Below are 22,935 nucleotides of genomic sequence, written 5' to 3'. Positions count from 1 at the left end.
TGGGTTTCGCTGTTTAGTTTTCAGAAGTTGAGCTTGGTGATGGGCCTCTCGCGGCCGCTGTCGGCCAGCTGGTTGGCAATGCGCTTGCGGTTGCGCTTCAGTTTGGAGAGGTCCTTGTCGAAGACTTCGCCCGAGCGCAGGGCTGAGACCAGGTCGTCGAACTCGCCGCCCTCCTCCCCGCTCTCCTTCGCCTTCCTCGCCTTGCGCTCCCGCTCCCGCTCCCGCTGCTCCTTCAGCTAGGTGCCATGGAGGAAAGGAGACATCTCACTCTCACGCGGGTGGCTGTAGCGTGCTCGACGCCCGCACGGTGACCCCCAAACTCATTGAGCGAGAGCGGTTTCCCACCCCAGTGCTTAGCACGCAAGAGCTGCGCGGGGTTACTGATACAGCCCACAGGCTGAGGTCCGCAGCCCCATGGCTGCTGCTGGTGGGTCACAGCAGCCCACAGGTAGCACCAGTGCTGCTGTGTATTTTATCTCCAAGATCTCACCAACCCTAGGTCATTGGTTCATTAAGCAATCAACAGTGAAAAGACTATGGGTCTAAGAGCACAGAAGCTCCTTGACCAGTCTTTCGTGCTCTGTGTGCCACCGTGGCCACCATGGGGCCAGCACGGCACAGCTGCCATCCCTGGGTACCCCGGAGGCGCGGCTGGACTCGACAGCGCCCACTCACCTGTGCCTCCATGCGCGCCCGGCGCTCTTCCTCCTCCTTCCTCCTCCTCATGTTCTCGTTTTCCTGCTTGGCCTCCGTCACAGCTTGAAGGAACTGGTCAAAGATGCCGAAGAACTCGTCAGGCTGCATTTTGTCTGTGTCTTCTCCAAAGTGCTTCACAGCCTTGGAAAACTGGGAGAGAGAAAGCAGGGGTCTGTCAGTTTTGGAGATACTCACCTCCCTGGCAAAGCCCCGCCATGGGAAGCCTTTGATATGACAGAGTGAACAGAAACACTTCCAGTGGCCACGGTGGAGAACAGGGCCTTGTTCCACCAAGCCTGGACTTAAGCATGAGATAAATCATCTGACATTTTACCTTCTGCTCTGTAAGAGCCGACCTGGGTTGCTCCTGAGCCCACTCTCCCCGTCTTGCCTCTGGCTCTGCTGAGCCTCCTCCTGCCCCAGCTCGACTTTATTAACTAAGCAGCAGTAAAAACAAGGAAGCAAAATATTGTGGGACTGAAGGCCGAAGACATAAAACTAATAGTAAACACAGCAGGGGAAGGGAAACTCACACTTTTAAGTTTTCCTTTGAAGTATTTTTGGGGTATTATTTATCATTGCCACATGCTCTGCTATTGAAACCAAATGTGTTGGTGAAACTTCTAAAACACATTTCGGCCCGGGCTCGAGCACAGCCCTGCGTGGGGAAACAGGGAGTTTTCCGGCCTTTTGTGCTGCTTGCACACCATTAATGTGAGGGAGGCGAGCGAGGCCGTAGGTCAGAACAGGACATCCATGTCTGCCCATGTCTCCCAGCCCTCAAGGAGCCTGTGAATCGTCCTTGGGACTGACATCCTTTGCTGTCACTTCCAGTTTGAAGGAGACTCTTTGTGCACACAAAGTTTGTTAAAATTGTGATGGCGTGTTCTGGAGATAAGCACGCTTAAAAGAAAAGGAAAACAAAATCAAAGCACAAACAGATTTATTAGTTGCTTTAATTTTGCTGGGTAGACCGAGAGGAACATCTTTAAAGCCTGCCTGTATGATTTAGTTTCATTTGCAAGGGTGCCCCAGGCTCTTCAAAAGACATTTAGGGCACTTTTATTTCTTTGTTTACTTAACAGAGTTAGAACTTCAAGATGCAGGGAGGCATCTGAAAGGTGCCACTATATAAGTCAAAATAATTGAGGTTATTCTTGTTGATTTTCATCAAGATATTAAATGCTCTGCCATGGCAGAGGAGATTCCAGTGGGGGAGGAAAGGCTGAAAATGTTCTCCTCATAGGATACAGAGTTTATAAAACAATGATGTTTCAGCTTTCCTAAGAGAAAGCAGTAACACAATTTCAATCTGGAGATGTTTGAAAAGCAAATCCACCCTCTCCAATAACCATGGGAAGAGCTGCACATTGCTTCAGAGTGGACTTTGATGTGTGCTGGGGAACCACAATTAGACCTTCTCCTCCAGATTCAGCCAGATCAGCAGAAGATGATACAGTTTGCAGAGCATCTGTCACCATCTCCACAGTCCAATCTCACTGCAGGAAGACCTGCCAGGTTACCATCAACAGATTAAAAGGGTGGCCTGGGTCAGCCATGGCCTCAGGAAGGCTATGGTCAGTCATATGGCCCAAGCATAGGTGGATGGCCTGAAGGACAGTGCCAACTGGACATTGGTACAACCAGGGAGAAGGAAGTGGTGACACTTGGTAATTTCTGTCTTTGGAGAGGTAGCTCATGCAGTTGGACAAGGACAGGTCCTCTAAAACAGACTGTGCTGGACTATCACCTTGCCACTTCAGTCAAGATAAAGGCCAGGCCAAGGAGAGAATACTGGGTGAGGTCCTTGGAGGAAATGGAAACCAGCTGTGTGCCCCTTTGCTGAAGGAGGGAAAGCAGAAGGTGTGTGAATCACAGATGTCAGCCAACGGCCACCCTTTTGCTGTGATTTACAGCAGCGTACTAGGGAGAAAGGACAACAGCCCTTGCTGGTGGCTGCAAAGCACTCACCAAGAGGCTACTCTGGGGAAGGAGAACCTTTTAAACAGCTTCTCTAACCAGGTCTGAAGTTTGCCTCAATTCATGTCACTGAGCTCCTCTCCTCTGGAGAGAAGAGCTGGGCAGGTCTCAGACCGAAGCTACGCACTGAGTGTTATTTTCCCCTATAGAAGTAGGGTCATTTGGGCAGCCTGGGATATCTCTGACATCAGCCTCTGGGTGACCTCACGTCCAGCCTGAACACTTGGTTGCATTTTTTCCTCCTCTTCCATTAACATCAGACAAAACAGCCTGCTTTCTTCAGCCTTCATGATGCCCCAGCTGCCACACTAACTCTAAAGCCACCAAAACTGGTGTATTTCCATTTTGAGACATGGAAAGCAAAGCAAGCCCTTTAGTTGAATGAAAGCTCTTCACCAAAACTCAGGTCCTCACAAATGACCTATCATCTCCTTCCCTCAGGGACACAACTCTCCCATGGCGAGCCCCTGCCTTGCACTTTCAAAACACAGATGGGTATCTTGTGGTGTTCTTCAGCACATTTTGCATCCCAGAAGCAGTCTGTTGGCCTGACCTATGATGCCCTGGCATGCTGGGTTGTGGAGCAGGAAAAAGACCCTGGGGACAGGAAGAGACATACTCACTCACCCCCTCCAAACAAACCAGGAAGAGCAGCCCAGCACCCTTCTCATGTCAGGGTCTCAACAAGACACTCACATGATCTCATAGGGGAAGTATCAGAGATGTTCACACACAAATTGTGCTCTGTAAAGGCCAGGACCACCCCTCCCCTGTTGGCTGGAGGAAAGGCTGAAATGCTACCCAGCTCTTGAGGATGTTGGTGACCTTACCAGCTCTTTCGCCTCCATCAGGAGATCTTCGACGTCCGAGAAGCTGAAGCTGGCTAACGTGATGAACTGGCTGACGACAGACACAAACTTGTCACCTGCTTGCTGAACCTGAGACTTCTGGAAGTCCAGTTCCTTTGGGGAAAAAAAAAAAAAAAGTAAATCTAATCAGGGCCTGGCTGATGAGGGACACAAACATCATGGGCCCCATGTAGTGCCGCTGGGTGTGTGCCACAGGTACTGGCTGCACTGCCACCACTGCTCCCTCTTGCCATGCCCGAGGCTGCAGATTATCCCCTTTCACACTATCATGCCTGCAAGATGCTTTTAAGGCCAAATCCTGCAGGAGAGAATGTGGAAGCAGCATAACCTAGCAAGACAGTGAGTCCTTTGGGATTCCTCCACCATTTCATCACCACTTCAGCTGGGCTGCAGAAGTGCTCACCAGTCCCTCCCCTCTGCCGGTTTACAGCCAAAGGGAGACCCCTCAGCACATCAGAGGTCCTCCACGGGCACCCTCACTGGACTTCCTCGGCCTCCCTTGGTGTACTAGATAGAAACCATGCACGTGCAGCAGCTTCAGTGCCAGAACAGCCCTAGGAGGACAGGCGCATGTGCAGGGCAGGAAGGGAAGACAGATCTCCAGGAAGTGAGATAAAAGCAGCTTTGCTGGGAGCTCCCTTGTCTGCCTCCCTAAGGAGGGGTGCTGCAGTGCTCAGAGCCAGGCTGGACTAGATTTGATTTAAATAATACTTACAGTCTCCACTGCTCTCAGGCCGCTCCTCAGAGTGTTTATTTCCTTCTCCAGCTCGGTCATGCTGTTGGAAATGGCAGGATGTGAATTTTCAGCCTTCCCCAGCAAATTCTACAGCTCTCTAAAAACTCGACTGTGTTTTTCCACTGGAAAGACCCCAGAGGTGCACACATTGCCTCCTGTTTGCAGAGCAGTATGTCTTGAGCAGCAAGTGGGGCTGGCAGGCTCCAAGCCAGGACAGCTGCCTGTCTCAGAGCGGCCGCAGTTGCTTGTTTTAAAGCAAAGCACTTTTCTGTACTGTGGATCAAGGCACTGTGCAGGCTTAGGCAAGCTCAGCAGCCTCCAGACCTCTCTGAGCAAAAGGCTTGCTCAGGAGAGGGCTCTGCTGGGCCCAGATTTCTCTTCCCCTCTTGAGGGCCAGCACAAGGTAGGCTTGTCCCTGTGTACAGGACTTTTCAAGGATACCATGGTTAGGTGAATGCCATGCAAAGCATCCTTCCTAGCAGTGAGGCTTTCATAAGGGGAGACAACCCAAATATAGAGAAATAAAAATAAATCACCATGTCTGGCACTGACTTTGTTTACACAAGGCTCAAGCCCCCGATGAGCTTCGAGTTCAAGTGCTCACGGGTTACCACCACTCCAACTGAGAGGAAGCTTTCTCACAGAGACTGGATGACCACGGGCTTGACGTCTTTCCAGGGGTGTCTGTCCTACAGCTGGGGTCCCTGGAAACACTGATGCTGGGTCATGGGGCAAGCGTTCCTGGCAGGTTTAGTCTGGGAAAATGCAGTTTTGGGAGCCCTGTGCTCCAGCAGTTCATTACCAGTGGTGGGATTGACAGAGGCAGTGATTTTGCTTCACAGCTGCAGGGCTGGGGGAGTTCAAGGTTTTCCAGAGCTTTAGAAACTTTTTGGTTTCACTCTAGATTGGACCAAACCCAAATATTACATACAGTGTCCAGTTTAAAGCAAAATGATAAAGTTTAGGGGGGAAAACAAAGCCCTCTGTGCAGACATTTTCTTTCCCACACATGTATCTGTACAATAGCTGCAGATACACAAGCTTGAGAAAGCTGGAACCTCCACTAGCAAGGAGCATGCTCTGCTCAATCATGTTCTCAGACAGTGCCTGATGGCAGACACCACATACTCCTCCTCACACCCCAAGATTTGTCCTGTCACTTTGTTTAATCCCTATGGCTGACAATTATTTCATGTTCTAAATGCAGGGATGCTCACTTTGCACATGACAGATCTCCCATGGGGAAGCCACTATTGCTACAAGAGCACTTTGAAACTTGAAAGACCCTTGAACTATCATAAAATTAATGTGTATTTGCCATCTTCTCTCTAAAAAGGTGCAATTTCAGGCCCTTTTCATGTCCATGGCTCACATGAATGTGTGCTGACTGCAGAAATGTGTGATCTTTGCTGCCCAGGTCCCAGCAGCAGCAAAGCCTGTAAGCTCCCATTGAACTTTAAGACTGAAACAGAGCCTCATTGATCTCAGAGGGACTCCAGCACATACTTGAGGGCTTTGAAGCACAACAGCAGATTCCTCCTGCACTTAAAAGTTCAACTTGTGTTTAAGGGCTTTGTTGAACGGGGGCCTCCACCAACAAAGACACAGCAGCAGCCTGCTCTGAACAGGTCACCAGGAGCTGGGAAGGGTTTTGAAGCTCCTTGCAGACACCAGAGGCTCCATGTTGGTGGTGACACAAGGGCCAGGCAGGACCCAGAGGCAGGTGAGCCACTCGCACCGCTGCCTGGTCCTGCCCGTGCTCTATGCCAAGCCTCTCCACTGCAGCAGACAAACTGCTGCCCTTTATCTGCAGCCACACCACAACCACTTCCTCCCGGATTACTTAACCTACCATTAGAAATTAATTAAATGCTTCTGTGGTGAGATAACAACAGGAAATGGCTGCTCCAAGCAGCTCTCCTCCCTCACCGTTGGAGGGGCTGAGATTTAAAGCCACCAGGTGATGGTTGCTCCTGCCTCCAAGATGCTCTCAGTGGCCACAGCACAAGGCCCAGCCTGGTGGCCAGGACCTGGCTGGGAGTGTGAGCAGGGCAGGGTGATGGAAAAAGGCAGGCTGAAGGAAAGGAAGAAGCACTCCTGGCATCCCCTGAGCAGCACCACCTAACTCCTGCTTACTTGACTTTGGCTGCCTGTGGGATGTCTCGCAGCTCCTCGTGCAGGCGCAGGACTTTGGGATATTTCTTTTCGACGATAGTGATGAGATAGTGCAGAAGAGTGATGTTCCTAGAAGAGAGGAGTGGCAAAGTCAGCATGGTGGCACCACGGGGGCATGAGAGCTCAGTCGAAAACCCTGATTAAATCCCAACCCTTGTAATGAACAATTTTGTGATTTCTGCAAGGATGCTGCTCGCTGCCTGTCTGGGGACATGGGACAGGTTTGTCCCATGCAGAGCCACAGTGCAGTCCAGCCTGCTCCCTGCAAGAAAGGGCTCTCCACAGGAGGGACCCAGGGGAGGTGACCTGAGCGTCATCACTCCTGTCCTCCAGTGCCTTTAATGATGGGTGAGACCAGGCAGGTTTGAGACCTGATGTAGCTCCTTTCACTGTGCACAGAGCTCAGGGGGGGAAGAGCAAACCAGGAGATGTCTGCGACAGCTTGGGGGGGGGCTGCAGAGGGGGTTCCTGTGGAGAGGAGCCCCTGGGACCTCTCCTCTGGCCACTGCATCACAGTACGATGACTTTTGGCTTCTCAAAGGAGGAAAAAAGCATTTGGAGGATGATCCTCCTAATCAGCCTTGGCTGCTGTTTAGCCAGCCTAGGAAGGAAAGCCCCCATCCATCCCTGTGCTGACCTGCAGCTCAGTTTCCCTCAAAATCTGTCCTGGACAAAAAACAGGCACTTGCATCACTGGATACTCCAGATGGGGCACAAGATGAGAAGGGACTGCTCCCACCTACCCATGTCCCAGAGACAACACTAATGGTCCCTCTGTTCCCCCAGCACCCCTGGGACCTGTGCACGCTACCGAGGATGAGGGCAGGGACTGCTCACTTGTCAATGCTGGACTTGGTGTCCGCGATCTTGTTGAGGCTGGAGATCTTGAACCCGAAGGCATTGCCCCTCTGGCCCTTGTTCATGTAGTTCCCAAAGGCCAGGACCACCTCCAGCAGCTGCTGGAGGCTGCTGCTCTGCAGCACCGCCTTGGAGCCCGCACGGATGGCTGAAAGCAGAGAGCGTGGGACATCACCCCCTGCCACCACACCATACCGGTCCCCTTTTCTTGCAGCAACCCCTTCAGTGCCCCCATGGCCAAAGAGTGACCACCAGCTCCCTCACTGCAACCTCCACGTGGAGCAGGCTCTTCCTGTGAGCCCTCCCTTTGTTGGCACAGAGCCCCTTAGAAGGTTCAGTCACTTGCCTTCCACCTTGGGTTTAACTTCTGCAACTCTTTCTGCAAACTTCTTCTTGAAGTAGAGCGACTGTAGCCTTTGCTGATAATGGTTTATCCTGGAAAAAAACCCCAAGAGGTGCAGGTTGAGCTTTGCCTGCTCCAGGCAGAGCTCAGGGGCTCTGCTGCTCACAGCTGAGCTTACAAAGCACACTTGAGCCATGGTGATTAAAACAGAGTGACTGCATTTCTCCCTTAAACTATGCTGGGATGGGAATAAACCACAACCGAAGCTCCAGCTGTCCTGGGGTGGACCCAGGTGGGCTCTTAACCACATGCTGAAGCTGATCCTTAACTCAGCGTGTTCAACAAGAGCATTTTTACACCCTATTGCCATGAAAAAACAGCTCTTTTACAACCACACCTGAACAAAGTTGCTGATGAGGTCTGGACTCCCAATGGCTTTGGGATGAGCTGCAGCAGGACACAGGCACACCAGCTACCAGGGCTAATGAAACTGGACCTTCAGAACCTGCTGGGGCAGGTCCAGAGGAGGCCACAGAAATGATCCAAGGGCTGGAACACTTCTGCTATGAGGACAGGCTGAGAGACTTGGGGTTGTTCAGCCTGGAGAAGAGAAGGCGCCAGAGAGACCTTCTGGTGGCCTTTCAGCACTTAAAAGAGGCCTAAAAGAAAGATGGGGACAATCTTTTTAGCAGGGCCTGTTGTGACAGGACAAGGGGTGATAGCTTTAAACTAAAAGAGGGGAGATTCATGCTAGATATAAAGAAGAAATTTTGATGCTGAGGGTGGTGAAACAGTGACCCAGGTTGCCCAGAGAGGTGGTAGAAGCCCCGTCTGTGGAAACTTTCAAGGTGAGGTTGGCCAGGACTCTGAGCAACCTGCTCTAATTGCAGATGTCCCTTCTCAGTGCTGGGGGGTTGGATTAGATGACCTTTAAAGGCCCTTTCCAATCCAAACCATTCTATGATTCTACCATCCTCAAAATGATGGCCTTGGCTGGAAAGCCAACAACATAGTCCAGCCCCTTCCTGGTCAAGTTAGGTACAGCTCTGCTCATGTCAGTTGTATTTAGGCTGAACAAGATCTCACTTGTATGCAAACAGCCGTGTGATTTGAGTCATTCTGACCAAGGACCCATGGGAGATGTGCTCACAGACAAGGCCACGAGCTACGCTGCTGTTGCACTAATCAGAAGTGACAAAGACATCACACTCAGTTCCAGACCACAGGGCAAATTAAAAAGCTGTGCTGGAAACCAAGGGAAACATTTGCATTGGCATGTTGTGCCTTCCAAAAGATGGAGGCACGGAAGCAACACTTGGGCAAGGGACTATGAAGAAGAAAGGTGGCCTGTGATAGGAAAAGTAATTCTGAGCATCTTCCAGCCTCCAGGGCTCAGGTTTGAACTTCACAGCTCTGCCCTGCCTGCCTCTGATGCTCAGCAAGTCCACGGTGCATCACCCTGGTGTTCGTCGATGCGTTTCTCAGCGAGGACAGAAGTGTTTCTATTTCTGATCTCCCAGTGAGATCGCAGATTGTCAAACTCACTGACTTTGCAAACAAGTGACTTGCTTGAAGTTCAGCGAAGAAACTGAAAGAGCTCAACACTCAGTTGGATTTAAATAAGGAGCTTCAAGATTTTAAACCAGCACTTCTAGAGGATGTGCATGCAAAAGATAAGGTTATTCCTCCCTGAAGACTTCTAAGCCTTAAATGATTGCTACCAAGAGCAGGAAGAAATGACATTCCCTTTCCAGCTCACATATTCTCAGGAGCCCCAGGGACAAGTCATTCTTGAGGTGTGGAATGGGACTAATCTACACAGCAAAATTTATATACACCAGTCCTGAGCATTCACCACGGTATGTTCATGTGAAGGGAAAAGAGCATTGTGTTATCATCCAAACAGCACTTCCCACCTGGGCCATGATGCAAATGATGCAGTCTTGTGCACAGTTGTGCCAGACTGAGCTTTTTTCCACGGACATAAGAAGGGAAATGTGTCTGGACCTTGTTTGCTCTCCCATCCCTTTGGTCCACTCATTTCATGATGTGAAAAACAGCAAGCAGGGGCTTATTTCCCAACCAGGCTGCATGAAACAGCCACCTTGTGACCAGCTCATGCAGCCACTGGCCAGAACATGTGTCCCCTGGGCTACCAACCTGCTCATTTCAAAGAGGAACCTGTCAGCCTTGGCCATACGGTCCAGCTCGTGCTTGTGCTCTTCCAGCAGGTCAATGTCACCCTTTTCAGGAACAAACTTCAGGAGCTAAACAAGGGAAAGCACACTGATGGACAGGAGGTTCATGCACAATTTTTTCAGATGCAAAACTGATTTATTTGCTTGAACCTCCTATATTTTCAGCATGTACAGACAGTGACCCCAAGGCACCTGTGAAATAAGTATTATTGCTGTGCCTGTGACCTTCCCCCCCATTACTCCATCCCATTAGCACCTCTTCCTTCTGCCCTGCCATCACTCTGGTTTCACAACAGATGAACTATGTCTGCTCCAAGGAGGTTTTGACATCAGCCCTGCCAGAGGAGGTGTCAGGGACTGTCATTTGCTGCAACTCTACGTATTGGCAGATGGAAGTTTTGGGCAATGAATCTTGCCATGTCTCTGCTCAAAGTCCAATTACCAGCTCAGCTCTAAGGACAGGTGAATAAAGTGCTTCCACAGGGATTCAGAGGGGGTGAAAATGGGATCCCCTTTTTGAGGACTGCACAAACACTGCACAAGCTTTCAGAAAAAAATCCCCACTGAGAACAAACTTCAAGCTGCAGCCACAAAATGGGCTAATGGCTCAACCTTGGGGTCCCAAAGCAGACCCAGGCGCAGGCATGGCACGTGGAGGCAGATGCTACGACTGAGCTGCTTTCCTGCTGCTCCAGCCCACCTGGGTGGTTTTGCAACATAAAAACACTGGTAAATGATGTGAGGCCCCGACACACTTCTCAAAACCACAGTTTGGTCCTGAGCACCTTGCACAGGGTGGTCTCAGCGTGAGGCAACCGTGGAGAAGCACAAAACACGTTGCCCACCTGCTCCAGCATGTCTTTTGGGAGGTCCTCCTGTTCGTCCATCGTCAAAATGGCTCGTTTGATCTCGTCGTTGGAGAGCTTCAGCCTGGGAGGTGGAGGGGAAGGAGAGTTATTCCCAGCCCAGCAATCGGACAAGGTTCGGGAGCATTTCCTTACACACCCGTGCCACAGGAACAGCTCAACTCCTGGCCAGCAGCAGCATCACAAAGAGGACTATACAGTGTGTTATGAAGAAGGACGTGTGAGAAAGGTGGTAGGACCACGCTCTGCCAAGGCACAGCACAGAGCAGCCTGGCCCCTCTGCGAACCAGAGGTCAACCCCTCCCCGGCCTGTTCCCCCTTTCTGCACCACAGCTGTTGTCCCCTATTTTAGAGTATTTTAAACAAGCAAGCAGTATATTTACATGTATTAAACCCCCGTAACTTTTATGTGTAACTCCTGCCCGTGGCAACGCCGCTCCCGCAGTGCCAGCGTCCCTGAGGGAAACCCAGCAGGGTTTTTTTCTTGAGGGGTGGGAATTCAATGAGCATCAAAATAGAACAGGCTGGAAACCAGCCTCCCCTCCACTTTTTTACTGCTTTACTTCATGTAACAGGAATTGAAGTTGAAGCCTCAAGTTGGGGATTTCTAACAATGCAGACCATTGCATCACAGTCAGCAATGCAGGGCTGGTCTCCAGCAGCAGCCTGCACTGAGGTGAGGTGACAGAGAGAGACAGACAGACAGATAGATAGATAGATAGATGCCCTCTGCTTCTCGTGGGCTAGAGCAGCCATGAATTAGTTCAATACACCTACAGCACTCCCCACGACTGCCCCCTGCAATGACTTTGGTTGCAAAACCACACATAACTTTTCTTCACATTTCTGCATTGCGGTTGCTAAAATAATTTAAATGCAAAAGAGGGAAAGCCCAGAAACTCCTGCAACTCACTCTGCCAATACTCTCTCCCTTGCCCAGCTTGTAGTGATGGTTGAAGCCATGCAATAAGTAGTTTAAAAAGAAAAAATCCCCTGTTTTTGCATACAGAGAAAAGTCACAGAGCTGAAAAGACTCACTTTGTGTCTTTAGGGAAACCCACTGTCCCAATCTCGGTGATCAGTGCTGCCAAGGGATGCTGAAACACTGCATGTGGCTCAAAGGAATGAGCTGAAACCAGAGACACATCTTATGGTGGGATGTGAGACCTTGTGTCAACCTCATCAGCAGGTTAAAAAGACAATTGGAAGCTGACCTGATCACTCCCAGTAATTAAATGGGGAGGGTCTTTTTCATCCTGGCATTTCTTCAATGAAAGAAATTTCATAGGGAGCAACCTAAGATTGCAGAGTTGGCTTTTGGAAGCTGAAGCAGGAAAGGTGCTCGTCTCTAAGACCAGGGTAGCAAGAGCTCGGTTTAGTTTGAAATCTTTTTCTCAAGACTTGAAGTGAAGGATGAGCTTTATTAAGGCTGGTGGATCCTACTTTCTCGTTCAGTACCCAGTCCTCTCTCACCTCCTGCTAGAGGGAGCCCCCCAGAGAGGGTTTGTTAAATGAGGAGTGAGTTAAAATCCTACCTCAGCCAGGGGAGGAAGCACAAAGGTTGCACCGAGCAGCAGCCAGGACAAGTGCTAGGGCACCCCACAAGGAACAAACACAGGATGCATGGAAGATGTCCCCTCTAGTGCTTGCAGTGATGAGCAGTCATGTGCTGGGGACAGCTTACCTGTCCTGTACAAGGGCAGTGGCCAGGATGGACACGACCTGAGGTGGGTATGAAGCTGCTTCTTTCAAAAGGAAAATTCCTTTTAGATTCAAGCAGAAATGTGAGAGCTCAGCCCACCAACAAATGTCACATCAAGTCCTCACCCCGTGAAAAGCAGATGCTGGCTGTGTTTGGACATTAGTGGGATCCCTGGGAGGCAAAAATACTCCTGGAGAAGGGAACAGATAAGGCAGCTACCCCTTGTCCAAGGTCAAAGTGAACACCTAAAGCACACAGTTTCCACTGTGATCATCTCCAGGAGGGTGGTGGAAGGTGAGGGTGACTTTTGCAAGCCCTGTGCACTGAAAAGCAAAGTTGATAATAGAATATATTTAAAAAAACAAAACAAAAGAGAACAAAACCAGGAGGCTGAAAAAACTTTTCTCAGTAATCATCAAAACCCAGTGCCAAGAACAAGAGCCCGCCCCGGCATCGGCAGAGAGCAAGCGCGGGGCGCCAGAAGAAAACAGCTTCTCAGACAACTTGATGGGAAAGGGGCCAGTGAAAGCTAGAAGCTTATCTACAACCACAATAATTCTCATTGTTGGCAGCAGCTGTCGAGCGCGAGCCGTCTGAGAGGAAGGGGGTCACGGGACTTGCTGTCACAGGGATTTAAAGCCAGCAGCCCGCTGATGAGAAGTGACAGCTCGCCAGGCTGGCAACACGGGGCTGCTTTGCGGGGCTTTTGGAGAGTCCCGCTGAGGACGTAAGAAGTGTGGAGGGGAAAAACGAATTCCGCCCTCCTGAAAAGCCACATTCATTTGAGATAAATGCTCCAGGCCACATGAGAGGACTCAGAGGAGCCCTTCGCTGCCAGCGCGGGCGGAAAGCGAAGGCGTACGGGCTTCGTCTGCATCCTGCAGAACGCAGCACTAAAGACACACACAAGGACACAGGGAGAAGAAGCAAGGACACGGTGAAAGAGAAAACTCTGATAATGCACTGATATTGGCAAAGCATTCTCAAAAAAGAAAAGAAAAAAAGAAAAAAACAAGTGTTAAAAATATTCTTGTGCTGCATTACAAGCCAGAGGAAAATCCAGTGATCTCACTGCGCAGTAATTTCTCCCAAAGCAAGGAAACAGGCAAAAAAATAAATCTACAGAGAGAGATAAAGTATCTCGCTGGCTGTAATCTTTCCATGCTGCAAGCCAGACAATGCCTGGTGTGCTTACAAATGTCTGGGCTAAATCAGGGGCCAAACTTGCAGGTCCTCTCACATGTGAAAGTCTGCTCGTGCCTGAGGTGGCTGTGTGAGTGAGGCAGGAGAGCAGCAGCCCAGCTGTTGCGAGCCACCCTACCAGACCAGTCCCTTTGTGACACTGGGACCAGGGACCCACTGCTCTGCCCAGCTGAGGAACGGGCAGCTGGAGCAGGTAGAGCTGAAAGGGTTTGCCAAAGGTCACACGGATTCTGCTGGAGATGCAGGGGCTGGACCTGAGCTCATCAACAGGATGCTTGGGCTTCGTCCTGACACTGCCCTTCCTTTTAAGTGCTGGACACCAACAGTAAATCGCCCAAATGGACTTTGGAGAAACCTGACTGAGGTCCCTTGCAGAAATGGAGGAAGGGGCAGATCTGGCTGCTGCTGCTGCAGTGCTAAAGAAATGCCCTGCCTGGATGGCCCCTCTGCCTGTGAGTCCCCAGGAGCACCATGGGATGCACCTCAAAGTACCTCCAGAACAGCAGCTGGCACAAGCTGCCGCTCCCCCAAAGCCGTTCATCCCTGCAGGACTCTGATGCTGCGGGATAAGATGGGAAAAGCCATATGAGAGGCCTGGGGACCATCCTGCAGGGCAGGCCTGATCCTGCTTCTCCCCTAGGAAAGGACCCAAAGAGGAGGGCAGACAGGCAGCAGCTTCTGTGTCACCCTTTTTGTGGGATACTGGCGACTCGTTTCCAGCTACTGCTTTCTTGGAAGAGAAAGGTTTGCTGGTGAGATGAAATTAAGACCTTTACTCAGTAAGACAGCAAGATGCCTTTGAAGTTAAGAGCGTGGGCAGCTCCCCTTCCCAGGGAAGGGGCTATTTGTGTTGCTTAACTTTCAATTATACACTTAAACCTCCAGCTGAATTACGCCTAAACCCACTCGGGACTATGCTGAGCCTCAGTACGCCGGGGAGCAGCCCAGGCAGTGCCCCAAACCCCACGGCTTCACTTGCTAATAGCTGCCTGCCACAGACATACTCATTTGCCTGCTGCTTTAAACTCTGCTTTCATCGTGATCCTTTTTCTTTGGACTGCTAGGAAGTACAAAAATCCCCAGAAGCAACCCAGAGCAGAAAGAGCCATAAACACGGCAATTTTATCGCTGAATGCTGCAGCTCATGGCTCGCTGCACTCATCACTCCCACTGCTTCCAGGCCACCTCTGGGACAGCCTGAAGAAGCACCAGGTACCACAAATTACCCATCCAGAAGTTTTTTTTTTTTTTGCAGGCATCAGCCTCAGCTTGCTTTCCAGGGAAGGGAACCAGCCAGGCTGCCCAGGCAAGGCACTGGCTCCACCAGCCCACAGCCCAGGAGAACAGAATTTGGGTGCTGCAGCTGCAAGCCCAACCTGCCAGGGATGCTGCTCCATCCCCATTGGTCCTGGGTGGCACAAACGCTTCCGTGCTTCCAGGCAGTGGAGCACATATTTCTGAATGAAGCTATATTTTACTGCTGTTGGGATCTATTTTTTGATGTGTGAGTCAGAAACAAGTGGCATTTTCTGCTGCTGTTTGGATTTTTTTTTCCAAGTAGCTACACTGGTGGCTGATCCTTTCAGACCACCACAGCCTGGCTTCTCCTTTCTCAGGTTAAGTCTTACTGGCATAGTTTATCTTGCCAAAAAAAAAGTCCTTTTCATCCCCCTGGCAGCAAGTTGGGGATGGAATTAGATTGCTGATAGCAGCGCTGAGCCTGCCTGGTGAGGGGCACGCAGGAGGCTGTCATCCCAGCAGGGCTGGGCAGCTGGAAGAAGGGAATGTCCCCTTCCCAAAATCCCAGGGTGGCACAGGCCACCCCCACGGGCCAGGCCATGGCTGAATGATGGAGCTGCTCCCCACACTCTGCTGATACCCAGCGCTTTCCCCAGCCTGACAGAGACCCTCGTCAACAACCATCAAAGAACAAGCAAAACCCAGGCTGAGGAAGGCAGGAATCACAGAATCGCTTTGGCTGGAAGAGACCTTTAAGATCATCAAGTCCAACCAGCACTGCCAGGTCACCACTAAACCATGTCCCTCAACACCATGTCTACATGGCTTTTAAATCCCTCCAGGGATGAGGACTCCACTAATGCCCTGGGCAACTTCTTCCAGGGCTTGACAACCCTTCCAGTGAAGAAGTTTTTCCTAATATTCAATGTAAACCTCCCCTGGTGCAACTTGAGACCATTTCCTCTTATCCTATCGCTTGTTACTTAGAAGAAGAGACTAACCCCCCCCTCACTCCAACCTGCTTTCAGGGAGTTGTTGAGAGCGAGGATGCTTCCCACAAGCCTGCTTTTTTCCAGGCAAAACAATCTCAGTTCCCTCTGCTGCCTCTCATGACTCTTATTCTCTAGACCCCTCACCAGCTTCACTGCCCTTCTTTGGACAAACTCCAGCCCCTCAAGGTCCTTCTTGGAGTGAGGGGCCCAAAACTGAACCCAGGATTCAAGAGGTGGCTTCCCCAGTGCTGAGTCCAGGGGAATGATCCCTGCCCTGGTCCTGCTGGCCACACTACTGCTGACACAAGAGGTGAAATCAAACCCTCTCTTCCCCTTCAAAGTCTCACCAGGTAGCCCAGCCTCTCCGGGGCTTCCCAGGGACACTGACTGGCCATGTACTGGGTTAAGTGTGTCTGCACCTCCTGTCACCGTGGCATGAAGGGCGCAAGGCTATACCTGGGTTCAGGTGTCACTGGCTTTACTCCCATGCTGACTCCTGTCATTAAACCCCTGTGGGGATAAGGAGCACCCCCCAGCCCAGGGTAGGGCATCAAGCATGTTCCCTGGAGGGCAAGAAGGAGTTAAGCATACCTGGAGAGGAGGATATTGCAATTCTGAGCTCTCCGGCCATCTATGACTGAAAGCTCCTTGACTTTGTGTCGGGAACTCAGGGTGTCATCAATAGCATCTTCCTTCTACAAAAAGTAACAAGAAAAAAAAAAAATAGCCTTGAGAAAAGCCACGGAGAAGCAAAAGACATTTAGTACTCTCAGGACATAGCAGCGTGACACACAGCGGGCTCCCATTAATCAGGAGTGTCACCACGGGTTACGGGTAAAACCCCCCGCCCCTAACTGAAACACTCAGTCATTTCATAAACCAGAGCTGGCTTTGAAGCCACTGGTTAGAAATGTAAATATTTTCTCAGACAGGGAAGACTTAAAAATCTGCAAACACGCAGGCGCTGCTGAGTAAATAAAGCCGGACTTTCTTAGCATGCATATTTGTGATACTTCATTAAATCCTCACATGGAGCACTTCATTACGGGCTGCTGCACACACCCAACATCACTCCTGCTCTTCAACCCTGCTCCGAACATCTGCAGTCGCCCTTCACAGCTCAGTCCTCCCGAGCGAGCCAACCACCAGAAGCTCCCAGGCTTGCAAACACAACCTGCAGCATCTGCTGCCCTTTCAGTGAAATTCTTCTCAAATAATGGATCTGAAACAGGAATGGCTGTGGCATAAGCACCTACACCTCCTAAGAAGCTTAAATATGTTGCCTACAATGCCTAAGAACATATCACATTGCGACGGCGGGCCAACAGGCACATCTCCATCACAGCAATTTTGCAGGGTTGCTGAAGGGGTTCAGGTTGCCCCCGGTTTTAATTTACCATATCGAATGTTTTAGTAAGGTTAATCAGTTAAAAGCTGGCTATTCAATCCTTCTGAAGGAACACAACCTGGAGCTGCAAGGTCCCATATGCTACAGATCCACACTAAATGTCTGTGAGTGTAGAAGAGCCAGCACATGGCCACTGAACAGGTTGAGAGTAAGCACAGAAGTTGCCATTTACTCTTTTTCTGGTTTGAATGAGAAAAAAAAATGCTAAGAGAAGTGGGAAGCTGCTGGACAGTGAAGCAGCTGCTGATGCAGAGCAAAGGCAGTGGCAGGTGGAAAAAATGAGCCCCAAGTCACCTACCACCAGCTGTTGCCCTCGTGTGCCTTGCCTGTACTGACTGTGATGAAACAGAGAGCTTCAACTCATAGTATGAGTTTATTTATTTCCATGTTTTGACCAGCAAAACCAGCCAGCAGTTGGAGCTTCTCTGTGTTAAGCCGCATCTGAAAATTCAACCCCTGGACTCAGACATTGGCTTCAATGTCTGACCAGACAGCAGAGAGGGCAGCAGAGAGGGCATCTTCTACTCACCAACCTCCCTGGCACCAATTTTCAAGCTGCTCCTCCTGGTGATCTCTGTACCTCTCTGAATTAACCCTCGCTTTGCCACACGTGAACCCCTCAGAGCACCACGTGCCTCCCCAGTCTCCCAGCCCCGCGGGGGCTCCTGCGGGGGCTCGCTTACCTGTCTGGAGTTACCGTTCACAAAGAAGTCCTACAGCCAGAGCAGAAGCATGGAAAAAGGCAGTAAAAACACATGCAGTTCAGTGATCTCAGCGAAACCAAAAGGAATCCAAGCACAGACAAGGCAAGGGTGCAACGGGGGGGCGGGGAGGGGGGACCTGGTGGCACAGGGAGGCACTTGGGGTCTGCCAGTGCCAAAACGGGGGATGCACATGCAAACGTGGTGAGGATTGAAGGATATGCAGGAGGGGAGGGCCGAGGGACAGGTGGCTCTGTGAATGGATTAGGTCAAGGTGCTGCTGTGCAAGGGGGTGAGGAGGGGACGCGGGACAAGGTGGGAGGACGCTGGCCAAGCCCTGCCACCGCCCTGTGCCAGAGCTGGCGAGCGCTGGCCCAAAGGCCCAGCGGTGCTCAGCCCGCCGTGCTGGGGAGGAAAATTGCTGGTTTCTGCAAATCTGAGGGGCTGAAATGCCAACACAACTGCCAGGAAAAACAGGGCTTTCAAGTGGAAATAACGAGAAGCTCATCCCAGAGCAAATCTGGCCACAGCAAAACTTTACTTTTGCCATGGCAACACATTTTCCCTTGACTTCTCCTCCAACAGGGACAAACTCCCTTTCTCCAAGGCTCCACAGCCCTGGCCAAATGCCACCCTGATGCCCCACTAGCACTGTGCTGAAGACCTGGTTGTCTTGCCAGGCTGCCCCCACCAGCCTGGAATTATGTGTGGAAAAGCCTGCACTGCATGTGTGCACACACACACACAAGGGTTTTCCCTCCTCATTCCCTGGGCTGCATCATATTTTCAATTTGTGCTTGGCCCCAGAGACCAACCAGCAGCACCATGATGGGGAAGGATGTTTCAAAAGTGCATAAATGGTTGATTAATTTTTTTGAAAAAGGCAGGCAGTGAGTGGAGAGAGCAGATGGGTCCAAGTGCAGTTGGTTTACAAGAGTGCTTCCCTCCAGCCCCTCCGCATGGAGGTGACTGATGACCCACTTGACTGCTCTGAGTTGGTCAACCCCAAACTCAGCCCCATCACTGCTGCTTTTTTAAAAGAATCCTTGTTTATGTAGGCTTTCCCTTGACCGGCTGCTGAGGCTGGATCAGCCCAGGAGCCACACGTGGCTCTGGGTGGGTGGAAAGGGCTCTTTTAGATGCCACCGAACACCCAGGTCTGAGGGACTGGCAACCCACTGGGGGCTGAGCCATGCCAACCACAAGCCTCATGGCTAAAAACCAATGTGTCAGGCTTTCCTCAAGCCTGCAGAAATGTTGCAGCCAAGAAGCAGAACAAGACGTGCCAGGATGCAAATAACCATCAGCCAAGAAAAGGTGTGACAGACCGTTTCTTCAGCAGAGGGGTGGGTGCCTGTGGGGTGCAGTGTGGGCACCTCAGCACAGTGCTGTGCCCAGCAGCTCCCCGAGGCAGCATTGCACCCATCTGCCTAGAAATGTATCAAAGAGGTGCCACAGACATCCCTAGGAACAGAGCTCTGGAAATGCCACCATACCAGTGGCTTTGCAAGGCAAAGGGGACCTGCAGAGCCCAAGTAAGGACAACCCCACTGCTGCTGCTGAGCTTCAGAGAGCTGAGATGAAAATAACTGTATGATTTTAGCTGGGATGAGGCTGTTGCAAAGGCAGAATTAACCCTGTGGATCAGTCAGGGTTGTGAAGGAGAGGAGAAGGATGCTGATGGAAAGCAGAAGGATGCGGTGGCCCTCCTGCAGTCTCCTGCTCCAGGAGAGGGAGGGATCCTCATGCATTAAGGTAGAGAAAAGACTTGTTACAAACCCCTCCTTCTCTGCCTCAAATCAGCCTCACCCCTTCCCCTTTCCCTTGCATGAAGCGTGATCCAGCCTCTGCTGCAGGATGGGGTTTAAGGAGTAGCTTTAAATGCTTTGTCAACGCCCCCATAAACATTCCCCCTCATTGCCCCTGGCCCCTGCACAGGTCATTCTTGCTTGCATGGAGGAGCTGGAGGCTTTTCTTCTTTCATCCCTTTTTGGGAGATGATTTCTTGCCCAGCTCACTGCTAAGCCTCTGCTTCAACAACACATATTTTCCACTTGGCCCTGGCTCTTTGACACCACTCACTGCTGCAGGACCTGCCAGGGCTGCCCCAGCAGGGTCACTGCCACTTATCAGCAGCACTGCCATCCTCTTCTCCTTGCAGGCTCTCCCAGCATCTCTGACAGAGGTGCAGATCCTTGCATAGCACATCTAAGCCCTGATGGTCCTACACTTGCTTTTCTCCATCACCATATGCGTGTCCTTAAGCAGCTGCCTCCAGTCCTGCTGGGTCGTCACACCCCAGCCTGAAACACAGAGCTCCTGCAGGTTTTTCTCTTAGATCTAGCAAGATTGGTAAACACTGGTATCACACAGAGCTGTGAGGCTGAGCCCTGCGCTGAGGATGGGGAAATCTGCAGAGCCTTGGCAGGGAGGACAGGAAGGATACACGCTCACCCAGCAGCACGGGGCAGGGATGCTGCCAGGCTGAGCCTCAGGAAGCCCAGAGGGCTCCTGCCCTGCCCATGTGGAAAGGTCCCTTCCCGAGAGCTGCAGAGCTCCCTTTATAGCCTGCATTTACATCCCAGCCTGTGATGTGGGAAAAGCATTTAAAGAGATGCTTAAAATTAAGTACTTCATTAGGTCTCATGTCTGTGCACTGCTTAGGGATTCCCAGGCAATAAAAATAACCAATTCCCGTCAACAGCAGCCCCACAACCACTGCTCGTGAGGGCTCTGAGAGTGCTCTGCACCACCCACACCTCTGCACGCTGCCCCCGGACCCTGCTGGGACATTGGCCGCAGGGATGTACCACCTGGCCACGCCACTTTGGAGCCCTTGTGTGCTCAGGGCACGGACAGGCAGCCTCTGATGTCCCACACTGTGTCTGAGGACAAGTGAGAAGTGTAATCACCAAGGTAGTGATTTTCAGCCAAGGGTTGAAGACACAGAGCAGGAAGGAGGACTCTCTGCTCCTCCCCTGCTTGCTCAGAGCAGAAATCAACTTTTGCTAGAGCTCAAAATCACCACAAATTTTTAAGGCATTAATTCACCCTCTTTCCCAGCAGGGACAGGCCATTTACACAGAGCTCCCCCAGCCCCCCACGGCGTGTGCAGTGCCCCACGGCATGGGTCTGGTCTCAAGGAGCATCTCTAACCCCACGTGCTGTGTGCTGCCAGCAGTGCCGGGGCACCGACAGGCCAGGGACCCCCTCCCCACACCAGGGCTGCAAGAGGGGCACACTGTGCACTCCTGGGTGAGCAATCACAGCCTTCAGGTCCAGGGAGACGTGTCCCAGCACTTAACTTGCACAAACGGGGCTACCACGAAGCCTGGATGAGCCACAGGGAACTCATGCATCAGGCTCCCAAGGGTGGCTCCAGCCCCAGCAGCATCTTAGCTGAGCCAAATTATTTTTAAATTCCTGCCTGGCAAATCCACAGCACACCGGGTGATTCACGGGCTGGGGCAGGAAAGCCAGAGGGCAAACCGTCCTGCTGACACACCACGTTTCTATTCTTGCCTCCCTTCCATTTCCATCTTGTCTGCAGACGTGCCCTTCAGTAGGCATGAGTCAAGCTCCAAAAGCAATGGGGAAAAGAGCCAGCACTGCGGTCACCTATTCCTAAAACTGACACCAGGGCAGCATGTACTTCTGGTGGGTTGCTTTTGATATTTGCCCTACTCTAATCCACCCTGGTCTTTGCCTCAATTAGCCTCTGGAAGAGATTAAACACATTGCCTAAAGAGCTTATGCTTTGGGTCCACTCCTTCCTGGCACCGTCGCTCCACCCAAGCCTGACAGGAGTGGGACAACCTGTTCTCTCCTCCCGGTGCCACAGCCAGATGTTCAGTAGGTGGACATGACTTGTTCAGCCTCTCTCTTTGCTTTTTCTCCTGCCTTCTTGAAAAATTCATTGCTTTTGCCTATCGTGGTCCTGCCCGGAGTAAAACAAGTGTCTAATTTTCTTTGTGTGCTTTGATGCCTTCCAAACTGGAGCCATACTGCTTGAGCAGGAGATTAAAAAGCAGAGATTTTTGCCTGCAGTGTCATTATTTTGGTTTGGGATTTGCTTTTTTGTTCAAAGCTCACATTTTGCTCTGGGCTTCGCTACAAAAATAAAAGAAGAGATCCACCCATGGTAGATGTGGGCAAAACTTAGTCCTTCTTGGCCAGAGAGGGATAGAAATTTTCCACCCAATACAGAGACATGAAGCAGTTGCTGTTAAGAGCGATCCAAAAATATTACCCAACTGTGGCCACATCTGGGGGCTATTTTCAAACACTCCCTGTCTCTTTTCTTTTGGTTTTGCTTTATTTTTTTGTGACCCATCTTCATGACTCTCACGGTCAGGTGCGTGGGCAGGGGGAAATTTGGCTCACTGAGCTCTGAGAGGCTGCTTCAGTGCAAAGGCACCAGCACACGGATGAGAGGATAAACCAGACCCGGTTGATCTGGCAAGCACGGCGTTGGTATGAAATGATGATAGGAGATGTGTTTTGAGACCACACGTGAAACCAGGTGATCTTGTAAAGGCAGCACCTCACCCAGATCCCTGCTGGCACCCAGCACCAGCCACTACCTGCTGTCTTTGGTAGGCAGAGAACGTCCTCTCCAGGTCTTCGAGGTCCAGGATTTTGAACACTTTTGTGTCATCTATGTCAGTCCAGACGGTGCCTGCCAGCTTGTTCTGCAAGACAGAGGGAGAACTGCAGGCTGGGGGTCTCCTGCCCACCTGCCCTCACATCACCAGTGGCCCTCTGGCACCTCTGGTTTCACTGCCCCAGTTATTGCCCGGCTTACCTCTGGCAGCTTGGACCAGTTGAAGGACTTGAGGGCATTTGTTGGCTGTGGGATGCTCTTCTTCTTGAGGGCCAAGCCCAGAGGTGCTCCAGGGGGAGGCATCACCCCATCCAGGGGTGGGGGGCCAGGAGGTGGTGGGGGACCACCTGGAGGAGGTGGTGGTGG

The 22,935-nt window shown here is 51.3% G+C and overlaps 1 protein-coding gene across 1 annotated transcript; it reads right to left on the bottom strand.

Annotated features, from left to right (window-relative positions):
- Window positions 1-20: 20 nt before the first annotated feature.
- LOC103768110 (disheveled-associated activator of morphogenesis 1-like) lies at window positions 21-22,932 on the bottom strand (the record flags this gene model as incomplete). Its single annotated transcript, XM_008935242.1, has 13 exons — window positions 21-236; window positions 676-846; window positions 3,507-3,638; window positions 4,261-4,321; window positions 6,418-6,525; window positions 7,294-7,462; window positions 7,661-7,749; window positions 9,818-9,924; window positions 10,701-10,785; window positions 16,449-16,552; window positions 17,949-17,978; window positions 22,550-22,657; window positions 22,771-22,932. Coding segments are annotated over 13 exons (1,542 nt in total), but the record flags the coding sequence as incomplete, so codon positions are not given.
- Between the last annotated feature and the right edge of the window lie 3 nt (window positions 22,933-22,935).

This window comes from Merops nubicus, unplaced genomic scaffold (assembly GCF_000691845.1).
Source record: "Merops nubicus isolate BGI_N331 unplaced genomic scaffold, ASM69184v1 scaffold7182, whole genome shotgun sequence".
Classification (NCBI taxonomy): Eukaryota; Metazoa; Chordata; class Aves; order Coraciiformes; family Meropidae; genus Merops; species Merops nubicus.
This window is presented reverse-complemented; position numbering and strand designations above follow the sequence as displayed.